The sequence below is a fragment of the Leucoraja erinacea genome, chromosome 28, assembly GCF_028641065.1.
Source record: "Leucoraja erinacea ecotype New England chromosome 28, Leri_hhj_1, whole genome shotgun sequence".
In the NCBI taxonomy this organism is placed as follows: Eukaryota; Metazoa; Chordata; class Chondrichthyes; order Rajiformes; family Rajidae; genus Leucoraja; species Leucoraja erinaceus.
Genome location: NC_073404.1, coordinates 29,193,004 through 29,211,948, shown reverse-complemented (window position 1 = coordinate 29,211,948; position 18,945 = coordinate 29,193,004). Strand labels below are relative to the sequence as shown.

The window sequence follows — 18,945 nt, the reverse complement described above, 5'->3', positions numbered from 1 at the left end:
TCACCCCGAATAGACCTTATTCACATGACGCACTTCCGGCGGCGGAGATGACCCCCGCTTCCGGCCGACTGAACGGCAGTGGCTCAGATAGAAACATAGAAAAGTCAAGTCAAGTTTATGTGTCACATACACATACGAGATGTGCAGTGAAATGAAAGTGGCATTGCTCGCGGAACAACAAAACAACCAAACAATGCATTTCGTTGTCTCTGTACTGTACACTGACAATGACAATTAAAATTGAATCTGAATCTGAATCTGAAACAAATTATAAACACAATCATAACACATATGAAACATAGAAACAGAGAAATTAGGTGCAGGAGTAGAGGCCATTCGGCCCTTCGAGCCTGCACCGCCATTTAATATGATCATGGCTGATCATCCAACTCAGTATCCCGTACCTGCCTTCTCTCCATACCCTCTGATCCCCTTGGCCACAAGGCCCACATCTAACTCCCTCTTAAATATAGCCAATGAACTGGCTATAGTTCAGATAGTATAGATAGACACACACATGTTGCTGGAGTAACTGAGCGGGTCTGAAACGTTGCCTATTTCCTTCGCCCCATACATGCTGCCTCGCCCGCTGAGTTTCTGCAGCATTTTTGTCTACCTTTGCTGGAGTAACTCAGCGGGTCAGGCAGTATCTCTGGAGAACAGGGATAGATACAAAGTGCTGGAGTAACTCAATGGGTCAGGCAGCATCTCTGGAGTACATTGAGAGACACAAAGTGCTGGAGTAACTGAGCAGGTCTGAAACGTTGCCTATTTCCTTCGCTCCATAGATGCTGCCTCGCCCGCTGAGTTTCTGCAGCATTTTTGTCTACCTTTGCTGAAGTAACTCAGTCCTCCCTCCACCAACTCCAGTTTAAATTCCATTTCCTGGACCAGGAAACCAAGAACCAAGAGTGGGTCAGGCAGCATCTATGGAGAACAAGGATAGACACAAAATGCTGGAGTAACTCAGCGAGTCAGGCAGAATCTCTGGAAACATGGATAGATACAAAGTGCTGGTGTAACTCAATGGGTTAGGCAGCATCTCTGGAGAACATGGGTAGGTGATGTTTCGAGTCGGGACCCTACAGAGTGATGATGGTGGGCGGGAGAGGGGTGGAGAAAGCTGGAAGAGAGGAGGGAGCCTAATTCGTTATAGGTGGATGCAGGTGAGTTGTTTTGTTTGATAGGTAACTGTAAGGAACTGCAGATGCTGGTTTATACTGAAGATAGACACAACGTACTGGAGTAATTCGGCGGTCAGGCAGCATCTCTGGGGAACATGGATAGTTAATGTTTCGTGTCTGGACCCTTTCTTTAGAGACCCGACATGCTGTGTTACACCAACACTTTGTGTCTGTCTTTGATAATCACCGGGATCTACAGATTAGTTTCTACAGAGGCAATGCCCGTCTCTCTGACCATGTTCAGCATGCTGCAGACTACAGTTATCATAGTAACCTTTCCCCACAAACTTCTGAATAAGAGACTATATCAATATGATAAATAATATTAACGATGTCAAGAATATTTTAGATAGGCACATGGATATGCAAGGAACAAGGGAAGGAACTGAGAATGCTGGTTTAAATTGAAGATAGATACAAAGTGCTGGAGTAACTCAGCGGGACAGGCAGCATCTCTGGAGAGAAGGAATGGCTGACGTTTCGGGTCGAGACCCTTCTTAGGAGTTACTCCAGTTACTCCAGTTACTCCAGCATTTTGTGTCTATAAGGGGATATGGATTATGCGCAGACAGATAAGAGTTGATCGTGGCATCCTGTTCGACACAGATATTGTGGGTGAGAGAGTCTGTTCGTGTGTTGTACCTTTCTATGTTCTATAAATCAAAATAATGCAGCCTTAGAATGGCAAATATTAAAAAAGCGTTTAATTATACCTTGGTATACCTGACAATCAACCGAATGATCTTTATTTGTCCACTAAAACACTAAATGCTGGAATAACTCGGTATATTTGGAGAACATGGTCAGGACCCTTCCTCAGACTGGTCTTTATGTTCTCCAAAGTTGCCTTACCCGCTGAGTTTCTCCAGCACTTTGTGTTCTCGATATTCCACCATCTGCAGTTCCCTGTGATGGCCTCTCTTTACTTCTGTAAAGCAGCTAGCGAAATCTTTTTGCATTCTTATGAAACGAGTCGGCAAATATTTCGGTTTAATTTCCCTAACCTCGTGGACCTCAAGAGTTTAAGTTTCCCCGGTGTTAACGAAATACCACGTCTGAAGAAGGGTCTCGACCCGAAACGTCACCCATTCCTTCTCTTCAGAGAGGCTGCTGCATGACCTGCTGAGTTACTCCAGCATGTTTGCGTCTATCTTCGGTTTAAACCAGCATCTGCAGTTCCTTCCCGCACATACCACGTGTTAATTAATATTCAATTAATACAACTCAACCACCATGGAGTTATGACAATGGAAATATTAACCACAATATATACTTACGATGAATAAAGTGAGGGAATACGTGAAATATTGAGCCAGTGGCCACCGCTATTATCCACCAAAGCGCCTTATATATGAATCCTCTGATAACACGATGATATTACCATATTAAAATATTCATAATGCGCGAATAAATATGATTGAAAATTTATTGCCGCATCTTTCAGCGTTATGGTTTATTATTTTAACGCCGCTTATAAATTAATATACCGGATAGGATTAAGCAGCTGTTAAAGTATGACATGCAATATGCGTTGTTAAAAATGTTTATAACATTAATAACATGTATTTATTGTATTCTCGGAAAATATAAAATTAACTTTATGATAGGTCGTATAGCAGCGGATTGTACATGATATTGATATTCAATCAACGTACAGTATAACACATAACTCAGCGGCAAGGGTGATATATGCTGTTTGTCCTATCAGTCTGAAACCTCTCAAGAGAAACCAAATAATTGTGCCAAGATAGTTAGTATTGGAGAGGGTGGAATGACAATTTGCAAACCGTGTCTGTGGAAAGAGTACAATAAGTTATAAAAAGTGTAATCCCCCAACCAGAAAAGTGAAATCGACCACAGCCTTAAACAGTTAGCAGCGAAATTCTTTCCTAATTATGTTATTAAAGCAATTTATATTGCTGTTAATACAATTTCAGTCGGTGTTCGAGACTCTAAAGTCATCAATTCTGCACCAGGAATAGAAATTCGATTTCTGGTAGGTTTGGAGGTTGTGGATTCCGAATTCTTGTTTTTAAGGGTATATTAACGATATATTTTACGGATTATAGAAACAGCACAAGAGTGTTGGAGTAACTCGGAGCTTCGGGCAGCGTCGATGGAGGGGACGGACAGGCGATTTTTGGGGGTGTTGCCCCTCCTTCAGTCAAGATGAGTGGGGGCTACCCATTCCTGCCTGACCCGCTGAGGTCCTCCAGCACTTCGTGTTTTTGCTCAAGATTGCAGCATCTGCAGTTCCTTGTGACCACGTGTATTTTAAATCATATCCCAAATTTAGATACATCGTCCCGCAGATGTTACCTGGAAGAACGTTAAATGGTTCTTCAGTGGTTAAACGTCAACTAAGAACTTGAAAATGGATGGTTTACTTTGAATGAAAATTGGATGTTCCTCGGATGGATTTATATATTTGCGCGCCCTTTTATTTTGGGGGGGGGGGGGGGGGGGGGGGGGGGGGGGGGGGGGGGAAAACACTTCTCCCACAGTACCGCTATCGTTTATCGTGAATTCTTGCAAATTGCCACAGTAAAAAGGCAGGTCTACCAATCACGATTTTCCTTGTTCTCCAATCAAAATAGTACAAGGTCATTACTTTTAAAACCATTTGCATGAAATGGCACAGCATTTCTACAACGCTAAACCAACACATACGCCAACAGGTTTATGCAAATATTACTTCTTAACTTTAGAAGCAAGACCACAAATTGTAAATCATCAGGCAATGTATTTAAGTAACAGTTAAACAACCTTCCTTAAAATGTTACTATTTGACGCTGTATATATTCAATGTGATTCCATCAACGCGATGCCATTGCAATAGTTAACAGTAGGTTCATTAAAAACATATCATGTGATGGGGTGCGAATTTATATATTTACCTTGTTGACAGGAAATATTTTAGCTGAATTTTAAATTTTCATTTATTTAGTCAATGAGTATTTTAAGGCAGAGATTGGCAGATTCTTGATCGGTAAGGGTGTCAGGGGTTATGGGGGAGAGAAGGCAGGAGAATGGGACTGAGAGGGAAAGATGGATCAGTCGTGATTGAATGGCGGGGAAGACTTGATGGGCCGAATGGCCTAATCCTGCTCCTATCACTCATGAACATGAACTTATTTAATTCAAGTAACCTACCATTTAGAAGTAAACGTTAATTTCACTGCCAACTAGAGATATTGTAAAGTGTTTAAGAAGGAACTGCAGATGCTGGAAAATCGAAGATAGATAAAAATAAAAGTATATTTTTTAAAAATTATAATTTTGGACTGGTTAGTTCAGTAAAAGAGGTACTACTACTTTGAAAGAAAACGGATAGAGATATGAAAATGATCAAGGCATTTTTAGTGCAACCTAGAATATTGGCCTTTAAAGACATTAACACATCAATTTGTTTTTTTTATTAAAAAGTCACAAATTTTATTCAACATGTTTTTCTCATTTATACAGTGAATGGTCTAATATGCAACGGAGGTCACAAAAGCTCAGGTCTATTGTTATGACAAAAGATTGATATCATGAGGAATTCTATACTGTATAAAGAAAAAAAAACTTAGCAGCTATCAACTGCATATTTGACCATGTAGTAAAATTGTTTAAATATTTGACCTTTCGTTTCGGTAAGACACAAAAATAAAATCCTGTATGAATCTATATGAGCATTATTAACAATATGAATGATTTCTATGAGAGAGCTAAAAATGAGCAGAAAGTTTATTTTTTAACACTCCCTTTCTGAACAATTTCTCCAGTGGACGGCCCCGGTGAGCCGAGAGGAACTGTGCTATGACTTATCTATTTGGCACCTTTCTAGTTTGTTTCTCCACTTTTGTAAACATACGCAAAAACAAAACAAAAAAAGAACAAAACAAAAATCACTTTGTACAAACTGGAGCCTTGAACCACAACTCCAGTGAGGAAACTTGGAAAACAAAAACTAAGTGATGTCCGTTTGTTCAAATCAGATCAAGAGGTTTTAAAATGCTTTTACTAAAACATTAAACTCCTGAATTTAAATATAGTACGTAAACAGTAGACTCTTTCAGTTTATATATGAGCTCCTTTTTTGTTGTTCAGCTTCGTGTAGGTAGAATAGTTGGTGAAATCTTGAAGGCTCCCGAACGCCTTTGTCTTTTTCTGAAACGTGTCCTTTTTTGGATTTTTTAAAAAAAAAAAAGATCTCCGCTCACAATGCTGTCCCGTACAAAAAAAAATCTTCTTTGCTCCACTAAGTCGTTGCAATTTTCTTCTGGTTTGTGGTATTTGCAATTTTGTTTAAATGTCGAGGTTTGTTTTAGTGTTTTAGTGTTTTTAATGTGCGGATGTCCAATTTTGTTGATGATCTTGGCATCATCCTTGCTTAGCGGGTCGGGCAGCGGGCGAATAGTCTTTGGGGTGGGACAGAGCGCAGATACAGAGAGAGATAGAGAGACGGGAGACGCGCTGTCCATTTTCATCCGTTACCAAACAGCAGCCTCGTTCATTTCTGGAGGTGGATGTGACAAATGGTTGGCGTACCCCCCATTGGTGAGTGAGAAGGACGGGCTGGGACCCGGGCCGAAGACATCCGCCGACATCGTGTGCATTGACGGTCCTGTCAAACCCGGCTCCGGGCTGGGCGAGTCCCCGTGCGAGTGAGAGATCATGTCGGTGAACCGCTGCCCGTCTCCGGGGCCAGAGAGGTTGCTCGGGTGGTGCCCGGGCAGTGGATGCTCCAGCCCGCCGAGTGGGGTCGCCCCAGGCCCGGAAGAGGGCACAAACCCCAGATCTATTGGAGTCTGAGCTTGAGAGGAAGGTGGTCCTTGAGGAAAGAAGTCGTAGTTGCTGCCAGGGCCATAATATTCAGTCTGGTAATCTGTGGAATAAAACAAAAGTGGAATTTTTACACACTGCGGTTTCAAGTTACAGCCAGTCTGATAATCTGTGCAGACACATATCACATTTGTAAGAAGGAACTGCAGATGCTGGTTTACTCCGAAGATAGACACACAATGCTGGAGAAACTCAGCGGGACAGGCAGCATCTCTGGAGAGAAGGAATGGGTGACGTTTCGGGTCGAGAGCCTTCTTCAGACTTATCTTCACCAATGAAATATATCAGGACAGACTATGCACAGAAGGACATATGTCAGGCTCCTGAACGGTCCTTCCATAAGCTAGGGTACTGTCCGATTCACCTCTACCTAATTGCAGGCATTGGACTTTGTCTCTGGAACTGATGCGCTACAATGCTGAGAACTATATTCTGCATTCTGGACAGACACAAAAATGCTGGAGTAACTCAGCGGGTCAGGCAGCATCTCTGGAGAGAAGGGATAGGTGACGTTTCGGGTCGAGAGCCTTCTTCAGACTGAGAGTCGGGGAGAGGGGAACAAAGAAACTAGAGGTAAACTGCCTCTGGTTCCCCTCTCCCCTGACTCTCAGTCTGAAGAAGGGTCTCGACCCGAAACACCACCTATCCCTTCTCTCCAGAGACGGCACCTAACCCACTGAGTTGCTCCAGGATTTTGCGTCTACCTTCGGTGTAAACCAGCATCTGCAGTTCCTTGCGGCACATTCATTCTGCACTCTGTCTGTTCCCCGTTGCTCTATCCATTGTACTTGACTTTGGCTTTGATTACATTTATTGATGATATTGTCCGATGTGATTAGATGCAAAACAGGGCGCTTCAGTGTACATTGGTACACGCGACAATAATAAACCGGAACCTAAAGTGCAACATGAGAACATCTTACATCTATCGTGTGGTTTCCAGGCGTGTGGAGAAATCTAAGACACGTTTCTTACACGCCTATTGTGCGCAGCCGTGAAGAACTTTAATACACGTGTTTAGCTGCCAACAATTAAACCATCTATAATTTTACATTAAAAATAAATTTCCTAAAATAATTATCTGGCAACTGAATCACCCTAGCACAACTCGAGAGCAGTCCTGCATCACCATCTACCTCATTGGTGGCCCTCGGACTATCTTTGATCGGACTTTGCTGGCTTTACCTTGCACTAAACGTTATTCCCTTATCATGTATCTGTACAATGTAAATGGCTCGACTGTAATCATGTATTGTCTTTCCGCTGACTGGTTAGCACGCAACAAAAGCTTTTCACTGTACCTCGGTACACGTGACAATAAACTAAACTAAACTGAGCTAAACTCCATCAATGACCGTCTGAAGAAGGGTTTCGGCCCGAAACGTTGCCTATTTCCTTCGCTCCATAGATGCTGCTGCACCCGCTGAGTTTTTCCAGCATTTTTGTCTACCTTCCATCAATGACCTCGCTGGCCTATTGGGTAAGAAGGAACTGCGGATGCTGGTTTTATTGTGCAGAATGGGGTTATTAAATTTGTTAGGACTCTGTGAGCTTTGATCACGATTTATTTCACGTTGGTACATAAAAACAATACAGGACTCGAAGATAGATGCAAACTGCTGGAGCAACTCAGCGGGACAGGCAGCAGCGTCTCTGGAGAGAAGGAATGGGTGACGTTTCGGGTTGAGACCCTTCTTCAGACTGAGGAAGGGTCTCGACCCGAATTATCGCCCATTCCTTCTCTCCAGAGATGCTGCTGCCTGTCCCGCTGAGTTACTCCAGCAGTTTGCATCTATCTTCGATTTAAACCAGCATCTGCAGTTCCTTCCCGCACATTATACAGGACTCTGCAGTTGCCACAGATCCGTGAAGATGGAGCTGGCGGTCACAGATTTCGTATTGACGCGTGTTTCACTAAGAAGTCATATATTCCGTAAACGGGTAAATTTCTGGATGAATATTAATAATATCGTTGATCACAAGCAAAACGTGAGACAAGAGAAATCACAACGGAAACGCAATTAATTACATTATTAAAGCCTCGAGTAACAACGTATGAATTGTCTAACTTGGCCATGCCTGGCGTTGCCAACGCTTTTGGACAAAGCAATGATGCTTTGACTCCTTCCGCTTTTGCTTAGCGGTTCATGGATAGAAATGTGTTTTAATTGCAAGATTGAAAGATACAGCATGGAAAGAGGCCCAACTAGTCCACGCCTCACCCGTTATGTTATTCCGCTTTCTCGCCCACTCCCTACACACTGGGAGCCATTTAACCTCACAGACTGCTCGCACACTGTGGGGGAAACTGGAGCAGCCGGACAGCGCCCGAGGTCAGGATCGAACCCGGGTCTCAGGCGCTTTGAGGCAGCAACTCTACAAGCTGCGCCACCGTGTCGCCGGTAAGTTGCGCCAACACTATTGCCCTTTAAATGCGCCAAACTCGATCCGCTTGTAATGCAGAGAAGGATTTACGATTCGGTTTGTCGGTTCAACCAAGAAACAAAACATGCGCATTTATACCCAAAGTATTTCATTTAATTGCTATTCTTTGTAAACCCCTCTGAATACTCTGCCGTCAACATGAAACCAGAGTCCTGCATTATATCGCGTACCACTGTGAAATACATCGGGATCAATGCATACAGAGGCTTACACTCTGAAGAAGGGCCCGACCCGAAACGTCACCTATCCATGTTTTCCACAGATGCTGCCTGACCTGCTGAGTTACTCCAGCACGTCGTGTCCTATTTGCTACATAGAGGCCTAACTATGTTATTAAGACCTACCTACCTGTTCAAAAATGCTCAGTAATATGCGAAGTTTCATAAAATAATCTAGTTTCTTTTCAAATGTAAAATTATAGACGTTTTAATTGTTAACAGCTGAAACATATATTAAATAATTTCACAGCTTAGTTACGTTAGTTCCTACACGTTAAGAACGTTTTCACTGTCCCTGGAAGATGCACACTGAATTTAGTTTGGAGTTAGTTTAGACATACAGCACGGAGACAGGCCATTCGGCCCACAGAATCCACATGTGGGAGGAAAGTTTAGAAGAGTGAGAGGGTATCTCATTGAAACATATAAGATTATTAAGGGGTTGGACACGCTAGAGGCAGGAAACATGTTCCCGATGTTGGGGGAGTCCAGAACCAGGGAGTCCAGAACCAGGGGCCACAGTTTAAGAATAAGGGGTAGGCCATTTAGAACGGAGACGAGGAAACTTTTTCTCACAGAGAGTGGTGAGTCTGTGGAATTCTCTGCCTCAGAGGGCGGTGGAGGCCGGTTCTCTGGATACTTTCAAGAGAGAGCTAGATATGGCTCTTAAAGATAGCGGAGTCAGGGGATATGGGGAGAAGGCAGGAACGGGGTACTGATTGGGGATGATCAGCCATGATCACATTGAATGGCGGTGCTGGCTCGAAGGGCCGAATGGCCTACTCCTGCACCTATTGCCTGTTGTCTATTGAAATCGGAGGACCCGGAGGAAACCCACGGGGTCACGGGGAGGACGTGCGAACTCCACACATACAGCACCGGAAGTGAGGATCGAACCCGGGACTCTGCCTTCTGCGCCACCGTGGCGCCTTTTATTATTTCCCGCTTTTCGCTTACAACTTAAAACTTAAAATCCCAGCTTCCCTGAACGTGGTCGATCAGAATCACCCTGAATTCGCGGGGGGGGGGGGGGGGGGGGGGGGGGGTGTTCTAATGTCCGACCCATTTGTAAAACACAATGACGTCTATTTAAAAATATATATCTATATATTTCTCTCTCTGAAGATTTCATTTCTGTAAGTGACACTGAAGCAGATGTGAATGTAAACAAGCGCTTGGAATACAACTCCGTGTTATTAATCCTGATCACACAGAAGGCCGGGCGCAGCGGGACCCCCCGCTTTTTTTTTGAATAATGCTCACTCGTCGCATACAAACGCAAGAGTTCTCTCTCTCACACACACACACACAAAACCCAGCACTCAACTAGTTACATTAAAGCATCCTACAAAACAACAGGCCGCCGTGGCAGAAACATACATTGAAAAATATTGCCTCCTCCCCATATAAAAAAAACCCACTTTCATATTCCGAGCCCAGCCTGTTCAATTAAAGTGTTCAGAAACAAGCCTACCGCCTAAATACTCCACATGTCATTTCGCTTAATGTTTAAATCCTGGCATTAAAAAAAAAACTGCTCTATTTACCAACCTCAATTCCACCTCCCAAGTCTTAATACGGCCCACTTTGTTTCAAAGTTAAAAGTTCAGAATTAAGCGCTCAGTTAAACCCTTCTGACAAGTACTCCCGAAATTCATCTGATCTGCTTGTTACAATATATATTTTTTGTTTTGGTTTTCAGCTGCGACCCCCTCCATTCCATTAATTCTGAGCAATTCAGCCTGAATACACGCTCATTTACATAGGTCAATGAAATGGAGCGGTTGTGCGTGCATTATGCTGCCCGCTTCGGCTGAGCTAAAAGACTGGGTGAAAATATTGCTGCCACTCTATGAAACCAGCCAGTAAGAATTATTGGAGACTTAAAGTGTGGTCATGCCAGAAGTCATTACAATTTCAAATTTTCAGTTTCAAAGTGAGTTGGAACAGTGGGAAATGTGGCCAGTTGGCTCGATTATCGCCGTGTGTAAAACACCTTTATTCAAAATCTTTTCTAATTTGAGGAACTTGGGTGACAAGTGTAGGAGCCCTGGACAATCCAATGTCAGTGACAATATTCACCCTGCCAATGCTGAATATGGGAAGCAGTATTTACATGCATGGAGCGTGGCGTTCTTCAAAAATAATAAGCATTCCCATAATTCTGGTGAAATTAATGTAAAAATCCAAATCTGAGGCTTTTAAAAAAAAAGATGAACGATTTTTTAATTTGGGTGGGTTAAAGCAATGTGTTTGCAATATTTTCGCCTGGTTCGCCGCTTGGTTTTGTCACCGGCCTTCTACTTATGCTGGATATTCACGCCATGTTCATTAACCCCATCCCCTCCTAAGCTGTTTGCTCCATGGTCCCAACAACAGCGAGTCTGCTGTTTACAATAGGTTGGAAACCTCGCCAGTCCCGTCAACAGCACACTTGGCAAATGTTGGCCCAGCTAAGTTTACACCGGATGGGCCTTTATCACGTCTCGGCAAATAATAACACCTCAGTCTACTTCTAAATATAGTGTCAATAAAATAATTCAGATGCAACCAATTCCAGGCCCTTTTCTAGCCGTGTACAGTTCTAAATGGACGCGGCATTATAATTGGAACAGTTGCTTCAGGTAAGCATTTTATCATGAATTATTATAAATAAAACGTAAGTACTTAAAACATTTGTTCCGCGTTACAAAAAATACTAAATATTTATGTTAAATCATTATTATATAGTGTACGTTTCAATACACGTACACTATAAAAAGTCATATATATATATATATATATATGTGTGTGTATATAGATGCGTGATATATATATATATATATATAATCATATAGTTGAAAGCAAATATATATATATATTGGTCACACATATATATACACACATAAATAAACAATATATATATATTGTTATATATTGTTATATATAGTTATATATATGTGTATGTGTGTAAATAAATATATAACCAATAACACATATAAACATTATATATATGCACCACGTATAAAATATATTAAAGAGCCATTGAGTTAAAGACCAGCTGATATATAATTTAATATAATATGTAATCTGCAGTTTTTCCTACACATATATAATTTAAATGTGCTCTCCAATCTATTGGAGAATAAAACCTACAATCACAACCAACTTCACACTGTCTCGTTTTAATAGGAAAGCAGGAACCCTTCAAACCTATTTTTCCAGAACTATTGTTTCATTAGTAAACTGAATCTTACAGGAGTGCATCGTTCTGCCGCTCTCTGGGTCTATTTTGATGTAAATGCGTCTGCATATAGGGACATATGGTGAGTTTATTCGGGGTCTTTTTGTAAACGCGAGGCGAGCGGTTTACTGTCGACATTACTAGGACTTCGCTGCCCCCCCCACCCCCCCCCCCCCCCCCCCCCCTCCTATATGCAACTGATCAGACATTGACGGGGGGGATAGTTGAAAGCAAAGATATACTTTAGCCTTAAAACAGCGCAGAGAGTCCCTTCCTATAATCAGTGATTGAACAGGTCAATATTGTCAATAAATGGCTAACTTCAATACAGTATTTCAATCGCCCATCAATGACGACTGTAAAACTGAATTTGCAGCGCCTTTCTCATTAAATAAGTAATCAGTTTTTAAGCACATCCCGGGGAGTATTTAACAGGAATGAATTGAGACTTACCCCCGTAGTAATTGAAAGGGCCGTTCCCCATCATGTCGGCTCCGTCGAGACGATCTCCTAAGGGGCGCATCCGTCTGGGGCTGCGGAAAAACGCGTGTCTGCGGGCACCTAAAGCGCTCAGCTGTTTCATCCTCCTCTCTTTGGATCTTCTGTTCTGGAACCAAACCTGGGGCACAGAGGAAGCAGCCACGAGAAACCCTTTTTTATTCCAACAATCCCGGGTTAATATTAAAACCACACTCACAGCGTTTAAAAAAAAACACACACACACACACTAGCCTTCCAATCCCAGAGTTTAGAATTAAGACAAGCCCGAAGCAGTTTTTTTTTAAGAAGGTTGGCTGTAACTACGTGCTTTGGCATTAATCTCAACGCACCCTTGAAAGGCAGGTCGCTAATGTCTATAATGTAATAACAAGGAACTGCAGGTGCTGGTTTATGTCACTATTATCGCCGAGGTTTACACCAGGCTTTTCATGAGATGAAAGAAAGCGAGAAGGCTATCCCAGAATTAAACATCAAAAGGCATTTGCACCATTCATTCCCCCACCCCTGACACTTACGCCACCATTCAGCAAGTTGAATATATTTTTGAAGTTGAATTGTAAATTATTTCTTATAACATTCATTTATTCGCAGAGTCAGGATATGTGGTGACATAATGGCCAGGTTGGCATATCTTGTGGGAAAGTAACTATCCGAGACAGGAAGTGACTCTTAAAATGAATACAAATAATGTGTCAACGTTTTTCGTCAATTGAGGTTTTAAAACTAGCAATAGTGATAATTGTTCCCATTTTAAGTTTCAGATTTTCATTTACAAAAGCGAGCAGTTAGCAGCGGCAATATCACTTTGAAAAGTGAAAGGATTATTTGGAATTATTTATGTAGAAACGACATGAAATAGGAAACAAGAAACCACGAGTATAACATGCTTTGTAAGACAGGTGAAGCGTTGCTCTGTAAGATTATTGTGATTATTGTCACTGGCCTGGGGATAAAGTGCTCTTTACTTAACCCGGGTCACCAGAGTGACGGCCTTATCCTTTGGGCAACCCACTTCACAATTCTATAGTTATTCCACATTTGGAGCGAGTGGAGGACAATGTTTCCATTTTGCTGCCCTTGCCTGGCATTAGTTTCCCCATTGAGTCGAAAATCGCCCTTCTCCTTCAGTTGCTTCCATCCCCTCCCCCCTACAAAGAGCAGGAGGTGAGCGCACTGTATGGTGGGCCAGTCGGAAGAAAGGGTACCAACCCCAAATATTGTCCCCTCCATTCCCCCCAGGGATGCTGCCTGACCCGCTGAGTTACTCCAGCTTTTTTGTATCTATCTTTCCCTCCACAGATCGCCGAGTTTATGTTTAGCTCGGGGACTGGAATACGCTCTGTAAGATAACTTAAAATACAACCGATTTAATTCTGCGTGGAAACGTAGAAATAAAAAATCCGCAGATGCTGGTATACACCAAAGATAAGACACAAAGTGTTGGAGTAACTCAGCGGGCCAGGCAGCATCTCTGGAGAAAAGGGACGGGTGACGTTTCGGGTGGGGACCCCTCTTCTGTGTGTGTGTGTGTGTGTGGAGGTCTGTTGTACCCCAATTGTCCCACGTTTACCTCGGGCATCGCCGTCCGCTTCCCCCTGCCCGAAGGGTTTCGGCCCGAAACGTTGCCTATTTCCCTTCGCTCCATAGATGCTGCTGCACCCGCTGAGTTTCTCCAGCAGTTCTGTCTACCTTCGATTTTCCAGTAACTCAGCTGGCCCGGCCACATCTGAACTGCACCCGGCCACGTTATTTACTTGGACCCCGTCTTGACCCCTCGAGAGCAAACCATGCAGGTTGTCTCTCGCTAATTTCTATCACATTTTAACTGACTTAAGAGGACTTCTTCCTGTCCCGTCTCCATGGCACCTCTGCGGATATGTTTGCCAGTCACAGTCTATCCGAGGTGGACAAAAGTGCTGGAGAAACTCAGCGGGTGCAGCAGCATCTATGGAGCGAAGGAAATAGGCAACTTAGTGAAGGAAATAGGTAACGTTTCGGGCCGAAACCCGAAGGGTTTCGTCCCGAAACGTTGCCTATTTCCCTTCGCTCCATTGATGCTGCTGCACCCGCTGAGTTTCTCCAGCACTTTTGTATACCTCGGATAGACTTTTTGTCTACCTTCGATTTTCCAGCATCTGCAGTTCCTTCTTAAAACAGTACACCCAACAGTGTCAGCATATCTCTTTTTGGTACAAGAAGCGGCTGGGAGGGTTCAGTGTTGTCCGGGGAACAGCCTGCTTAATCATTGATTTCAGCTCGACCTCTTCCCCGCTTGTCGCGTTTGGACGGACACCGCGATTCAAACATACTTGACATCATTCCCCAGTTTTAAAAAAAAACCTACGTCTCCGGGAAGCACGGTTCAGTTTAAAACCTCTATCGAACCTAGTAGGTTCCACAACATTCACTAAATTCCGTACACCTCTCCTCGCCGCGGCCCCACCGCCTCAATGTTGAACCCGTGGCGAGACTTGGCCCCTACCTGGATAACCCTCATGTTCAGCCCGGTTTCTTGCGCCAGTTGCTCTCGGATGTGCCTGGTGGGCTTGGGGGTGGCGGCGAAAGCCGCTTTGAGAGTTTCCAACTGTTTAGCTTTGATGGTGGTGCGTGGGCCGCGGCGCTTGGCCCCCAGGTTCTGCTCCTCGCCCTCGGTGTTGGCCGTCTCTTTATCTGAAACAGTGGCGCTCTCTGAATCTTTTGTGTCATCTTGTAAGTGATCTTGAGAATCCGGCGATAAGCTTTGATCACTACATGCCGTGACTGCACAAAACATCAAATGAGGCGAGATGAAGAATGTGTAAATAGGTTCTAAAATGATAATTACCGAGAATTGTATTAATAATTGACGAACTGCCCCCCGTTAGAGCGCGGCTGTGTCCCCATTCGATGCGTTGAAAATGAAAAATTCACCAACGCATAGGTTATAAATGATAAATATTCACCAACGCCCAGGTTATAAATGATAAATATTCACCAACGCCCAGGTTATAAATGATACGTTATCTGTCTGTCTCGAATTAATCTTCCCCAAAGCGTATCCTTGGCACATCGTAGTCATATTAAAATGTAAATGCCAATATAACATAGCGTGGCAAACAAAAATAAAAGTTGAGATATTTAATCCGGAATGAAATGGTACAATGGCTCAAGACAAAGTGGCGTGAAAACGACTTTAAAATAAAACACTCCACAATGCATAAATCAGTAAAAGACGCTTAAATTACCAGCGGCAGGAAAAAGGCAGCTACAATAGACCCGAGGCGGCATTAGGAGGGCGAGATGGGTCTTTAAAACATAGCGCGGTGTAGTCGAAATCAAATTGTATGTACAATGCAAATCACCGACTCTTCATGTAATACCGATAAATTATATTGTGTAAAGCACTCGATTTGTTTCAAGATGCGAGCGAGGCGCGATGATGGTAAAGCCATACCTTATCGATCAACATATTAGAGTTAAGAGTTGCAGGTCGCTATTAAGCATCAATAATTAAAGGCGTGTGAATAAGGAATGGGATTCGGCCTTTACCTGACAGCGAGCCGTTCTCTTTCGAATTATTGCTGTTTACAAAATCGTCTTTGCAAACAAATTTGTTTTCGTCGATGATGTAGAGTTCTTCCCCGGTGGAAAGTTGTTTGTTGCATATCATACAAGTGAAACAGTTCAGGTGAAATACTTTATTCCTGGCCCTCCTCACCAAATCGCTCGGAGAGATTCCTTGATAGCAGCCGGCACACTTTGTGCCAAAGCGACTGTGGGGTGGGAAATAAAAATCAGGAAAAAGTGGCATGAGAGAGTTTTATAAAAAATGTTTTTTATTTGTTTACGACATTTGTAGCTGGCTGCATGGAATCAATTTACAATCATGTGCTGGACATACAAATGCTGGAGTTATTCACTCACTCACTCACTCACTCACTCACTCACTCACTCACTCACTCACTCACTCACTCACTCACTCACTCACTCAGCGGGACAGGCAGCATCTCTGGATAGAAAGAATTGGTGATGCCTCGGGTGGAGACCCTTCTTCAGAGCTGAGAGTCAGGGGAGAGGGAGACACTGAGACGTGGAAGGGTATATAAGGTGTGAATCTGACACTACTCTTCCAAGGCATGGAGGGAGGGGGGCGCAGAGAGAGGAGTAGAAGCGCCGACTATCACATTGGCAACGTAGATCAGGCTAAATCGCGACCGGCTTGTGACGGATTGATCAGTGATCAGTTAACAGTTTGGAAAATCGGCTGGAAATGAGCGCAAACAATTTATGAGAGACCCCTGTCAGCAAACTGGACAAAAAAGCGACGGATAATGTGTTTAAGAAGGAACTGCAGATGCTGGAAAATCGAAGGTGGACAAAAATGCTGGAGAAACTCAGCGGGTGCAGCAGCATCTATGGAGCGAAGGAAATAGGCAACGTTTCGGGCCGAAACCCCGGAAACGTTGCCTATTTCCTTACACGTTGCCTATTTCCTTAAACGTTGCCTATTTCCTTAAACGTTGCCTATTTCCTTAAACGTTGCCTATTTCCTTCGCTCCATAGATGCTGCTGCACCCGCTGAGTTTCTCCAGCAATTTTTGTGTACTGACAGATAATGTGTGCTGTGCTGAGCGCTTCACGCTGAATCGAACCGACAGGGTCACGCTCAGTTAGGAACGTGCTTCCCGCAAAGAGCGGCCGGTTTCCCTTCTTATTCGCGTCGACCAAGCGAGCCGATGCTTGGCCTGCACTTCAATTCAATGCACCAGCATTTAGAGAAAACAAACACAAAAAAAACACATTAATGGCAATTGATGTAAAAAAAAAAGTTTTAGACATTACCGGTTACACCAAAAATAATTGTGTTTGTATTTTGGGAACTTGGTGGGGCAAATGAATACACTTGTGTGGCCAGCCAAGGGCTAACTTTGCCTATATCGATTTGGGCATGTAGAGAAAATGCTTGCCTGGAAATAAATCCACGTTGCTATTTCCATCCTGAAATATTTGGGTATACCGTTTAGTTTGAGTGTACCTCTTGGTCTTGGACGAAATTGTTTAACAGGTGATCTGGAATATTTCAACTCTTTGCAACTTTGCCCTATGTTTTCCCCCCCAGAAGGAAAAGGCTACTTCGTTTTTATTCGTGGAAAAGGGACAAATGCTGTAAACGGGAAAAGGGTTTGTATTGAAGGGATAGCGTGCGGCAGATAGTTCAAAATAACATCCACATGGACACACAAATACAAAAACACATTTTAAATCTGATTTTCGTGTTGGGATGTAAAATCCATTGGATTATTAAATGCTACGTCATTTACAGGTGACGGCATGTTCAAATGATGGCGTGTGATTACAAGAGGAGGAGGGGGTGTTTTTTTGTTTCTCCAGAAGGGCCTGTTTGGAAAGGTCTCCAAACTTGACGTTAAACCATTCATTAATAGTGACGATGGAGGTGGCTGGGACAATCGTTCCGGGACATATGCAATAGGTAAAGGATATTTCCCTATCACGTTAGCTACTACAAACTTGAATCTAAATAATACTTTCGAGAAAGGTAGACTCAACTCGGCGGGACCGGCTGGTAACTCGGCGGGACCGGCTGGCAATGATAAATAATAATAATAATAATATTGTTTCAGGCTCTTGTCTGAAGAAGGGGCTCGACCCGAAACGTCACCCATTCCTTCTCTCCAGAGGTGCTGCCTGTCCCGCTGAGTTACTCCAGTGTTTTTTTGTGTGTCTCTCTCTTCGGCGTAAACCGGCATCTGCAGTTCCTTCCGATCTTTGCTTTCAAGTAATCGGTATTGCAAACCATTTTCTGGGTTGACGAATGAAACTAAACCAGTGGGCGGTGGACTGAAGGGAGGCGATATTTACCCTTGAAATCGCCTCCGGCAAAAAAAAAATATCCCCAAAACCGGAGCAGGTTTCTCCTGAGGATATAGACACAAAAATGCTGGAGTAACTCAGTGTTTAAGAAGGAACTGCAGATGCTGGCAAATCGAAGGTAGACAAAAATGCTGGAGAAACTCAGCGGGTGCAGCAGCATGTATGGAGCGAAGGAAATAGGCAACGTTTCGGGACGAAACCCTTTGGGTTTCGGCCCGAAACGTTGCCTATTTCCTTAAACGTTGCCTATTTCCTTCGCTCCGTAGATGCTGCTGCACTCGCTGAGTTTCTCCAGCATTTTTTGCACCCTGGGGTAATTCAGCGGGACAGGCAGCATCTTTGGAGAGGATGGAATGGGTGGCAGGTTTCTCCTCCTTAGAGTTGAAGCTGTATGAGAACATTCCCTTCCAGGAGGGTCTGATTTCGCCCACATTAAAACACCTATGCGGGGGACATCTATTCCACCTTTGACTCCAAAAGCTAATTCAGTTCCTCGGCAATTCGAGCAGCAGCGCTCGCATTTGCTCGCCGCCAGATTGTGGATAAAAGTCAAACTAAAAGTTTGATAGAAATGTCTAAAAGGGTAACTGCAGATGCTGGAAAATCGAAGGTAGACAAAAAAAAAGCTGGAGAAACTCAGCGGGCGCAGCAGCATCTATGGAGCGAAGGAAATAGG

The 18,945-nt window shown here is 43.4% G+C and overlaps 1 protein-coding gene across 2 annotated transcripts in view; it reads right to left on the bottom strand.

Annotated features, from left to right (window-relative positions):
- Positions 1 to 5,370: 5,370 nt before the first annotated feature.
- Positions 5,371 to 18,945, bottom strand: part of LOC129710853 (LIM/homeobox protein Lhx1-like) — a 15,274-nt gene continuing 1,699 nt past the window's right edge. Inside the window, exons 2-5 of one of the 2 annotated variants that reach the window (XM_055658135.1) lie at positions 15,927 to 16,150; positions 14,881 to 15,158; positions 12,351 to 12,516; positions 5,371 to 6,054 (exon numbers count right to left, since the gene is read on the bottom strand). In XM_055658135.1, the coding sequence (XP_055514110.1) occupies positions 5,660 to 6,054; positions 12,351 to 12,516; positions 14,881 to 15,158; positions 15,927 to 16,150 (1,063 nt within the window). In that variant the 3' untranslated portion in view covers positions 5,371 to 5,659. The remainder of the gene's footprint in view (positions 6,055 to 12,350; positions 12,517 to 14,880; positions 15,159 to 15,926; positions 16,151 to 18,945) is intronic. The other variant, XM_055658136.1, reaches the window with a different exon arrangement.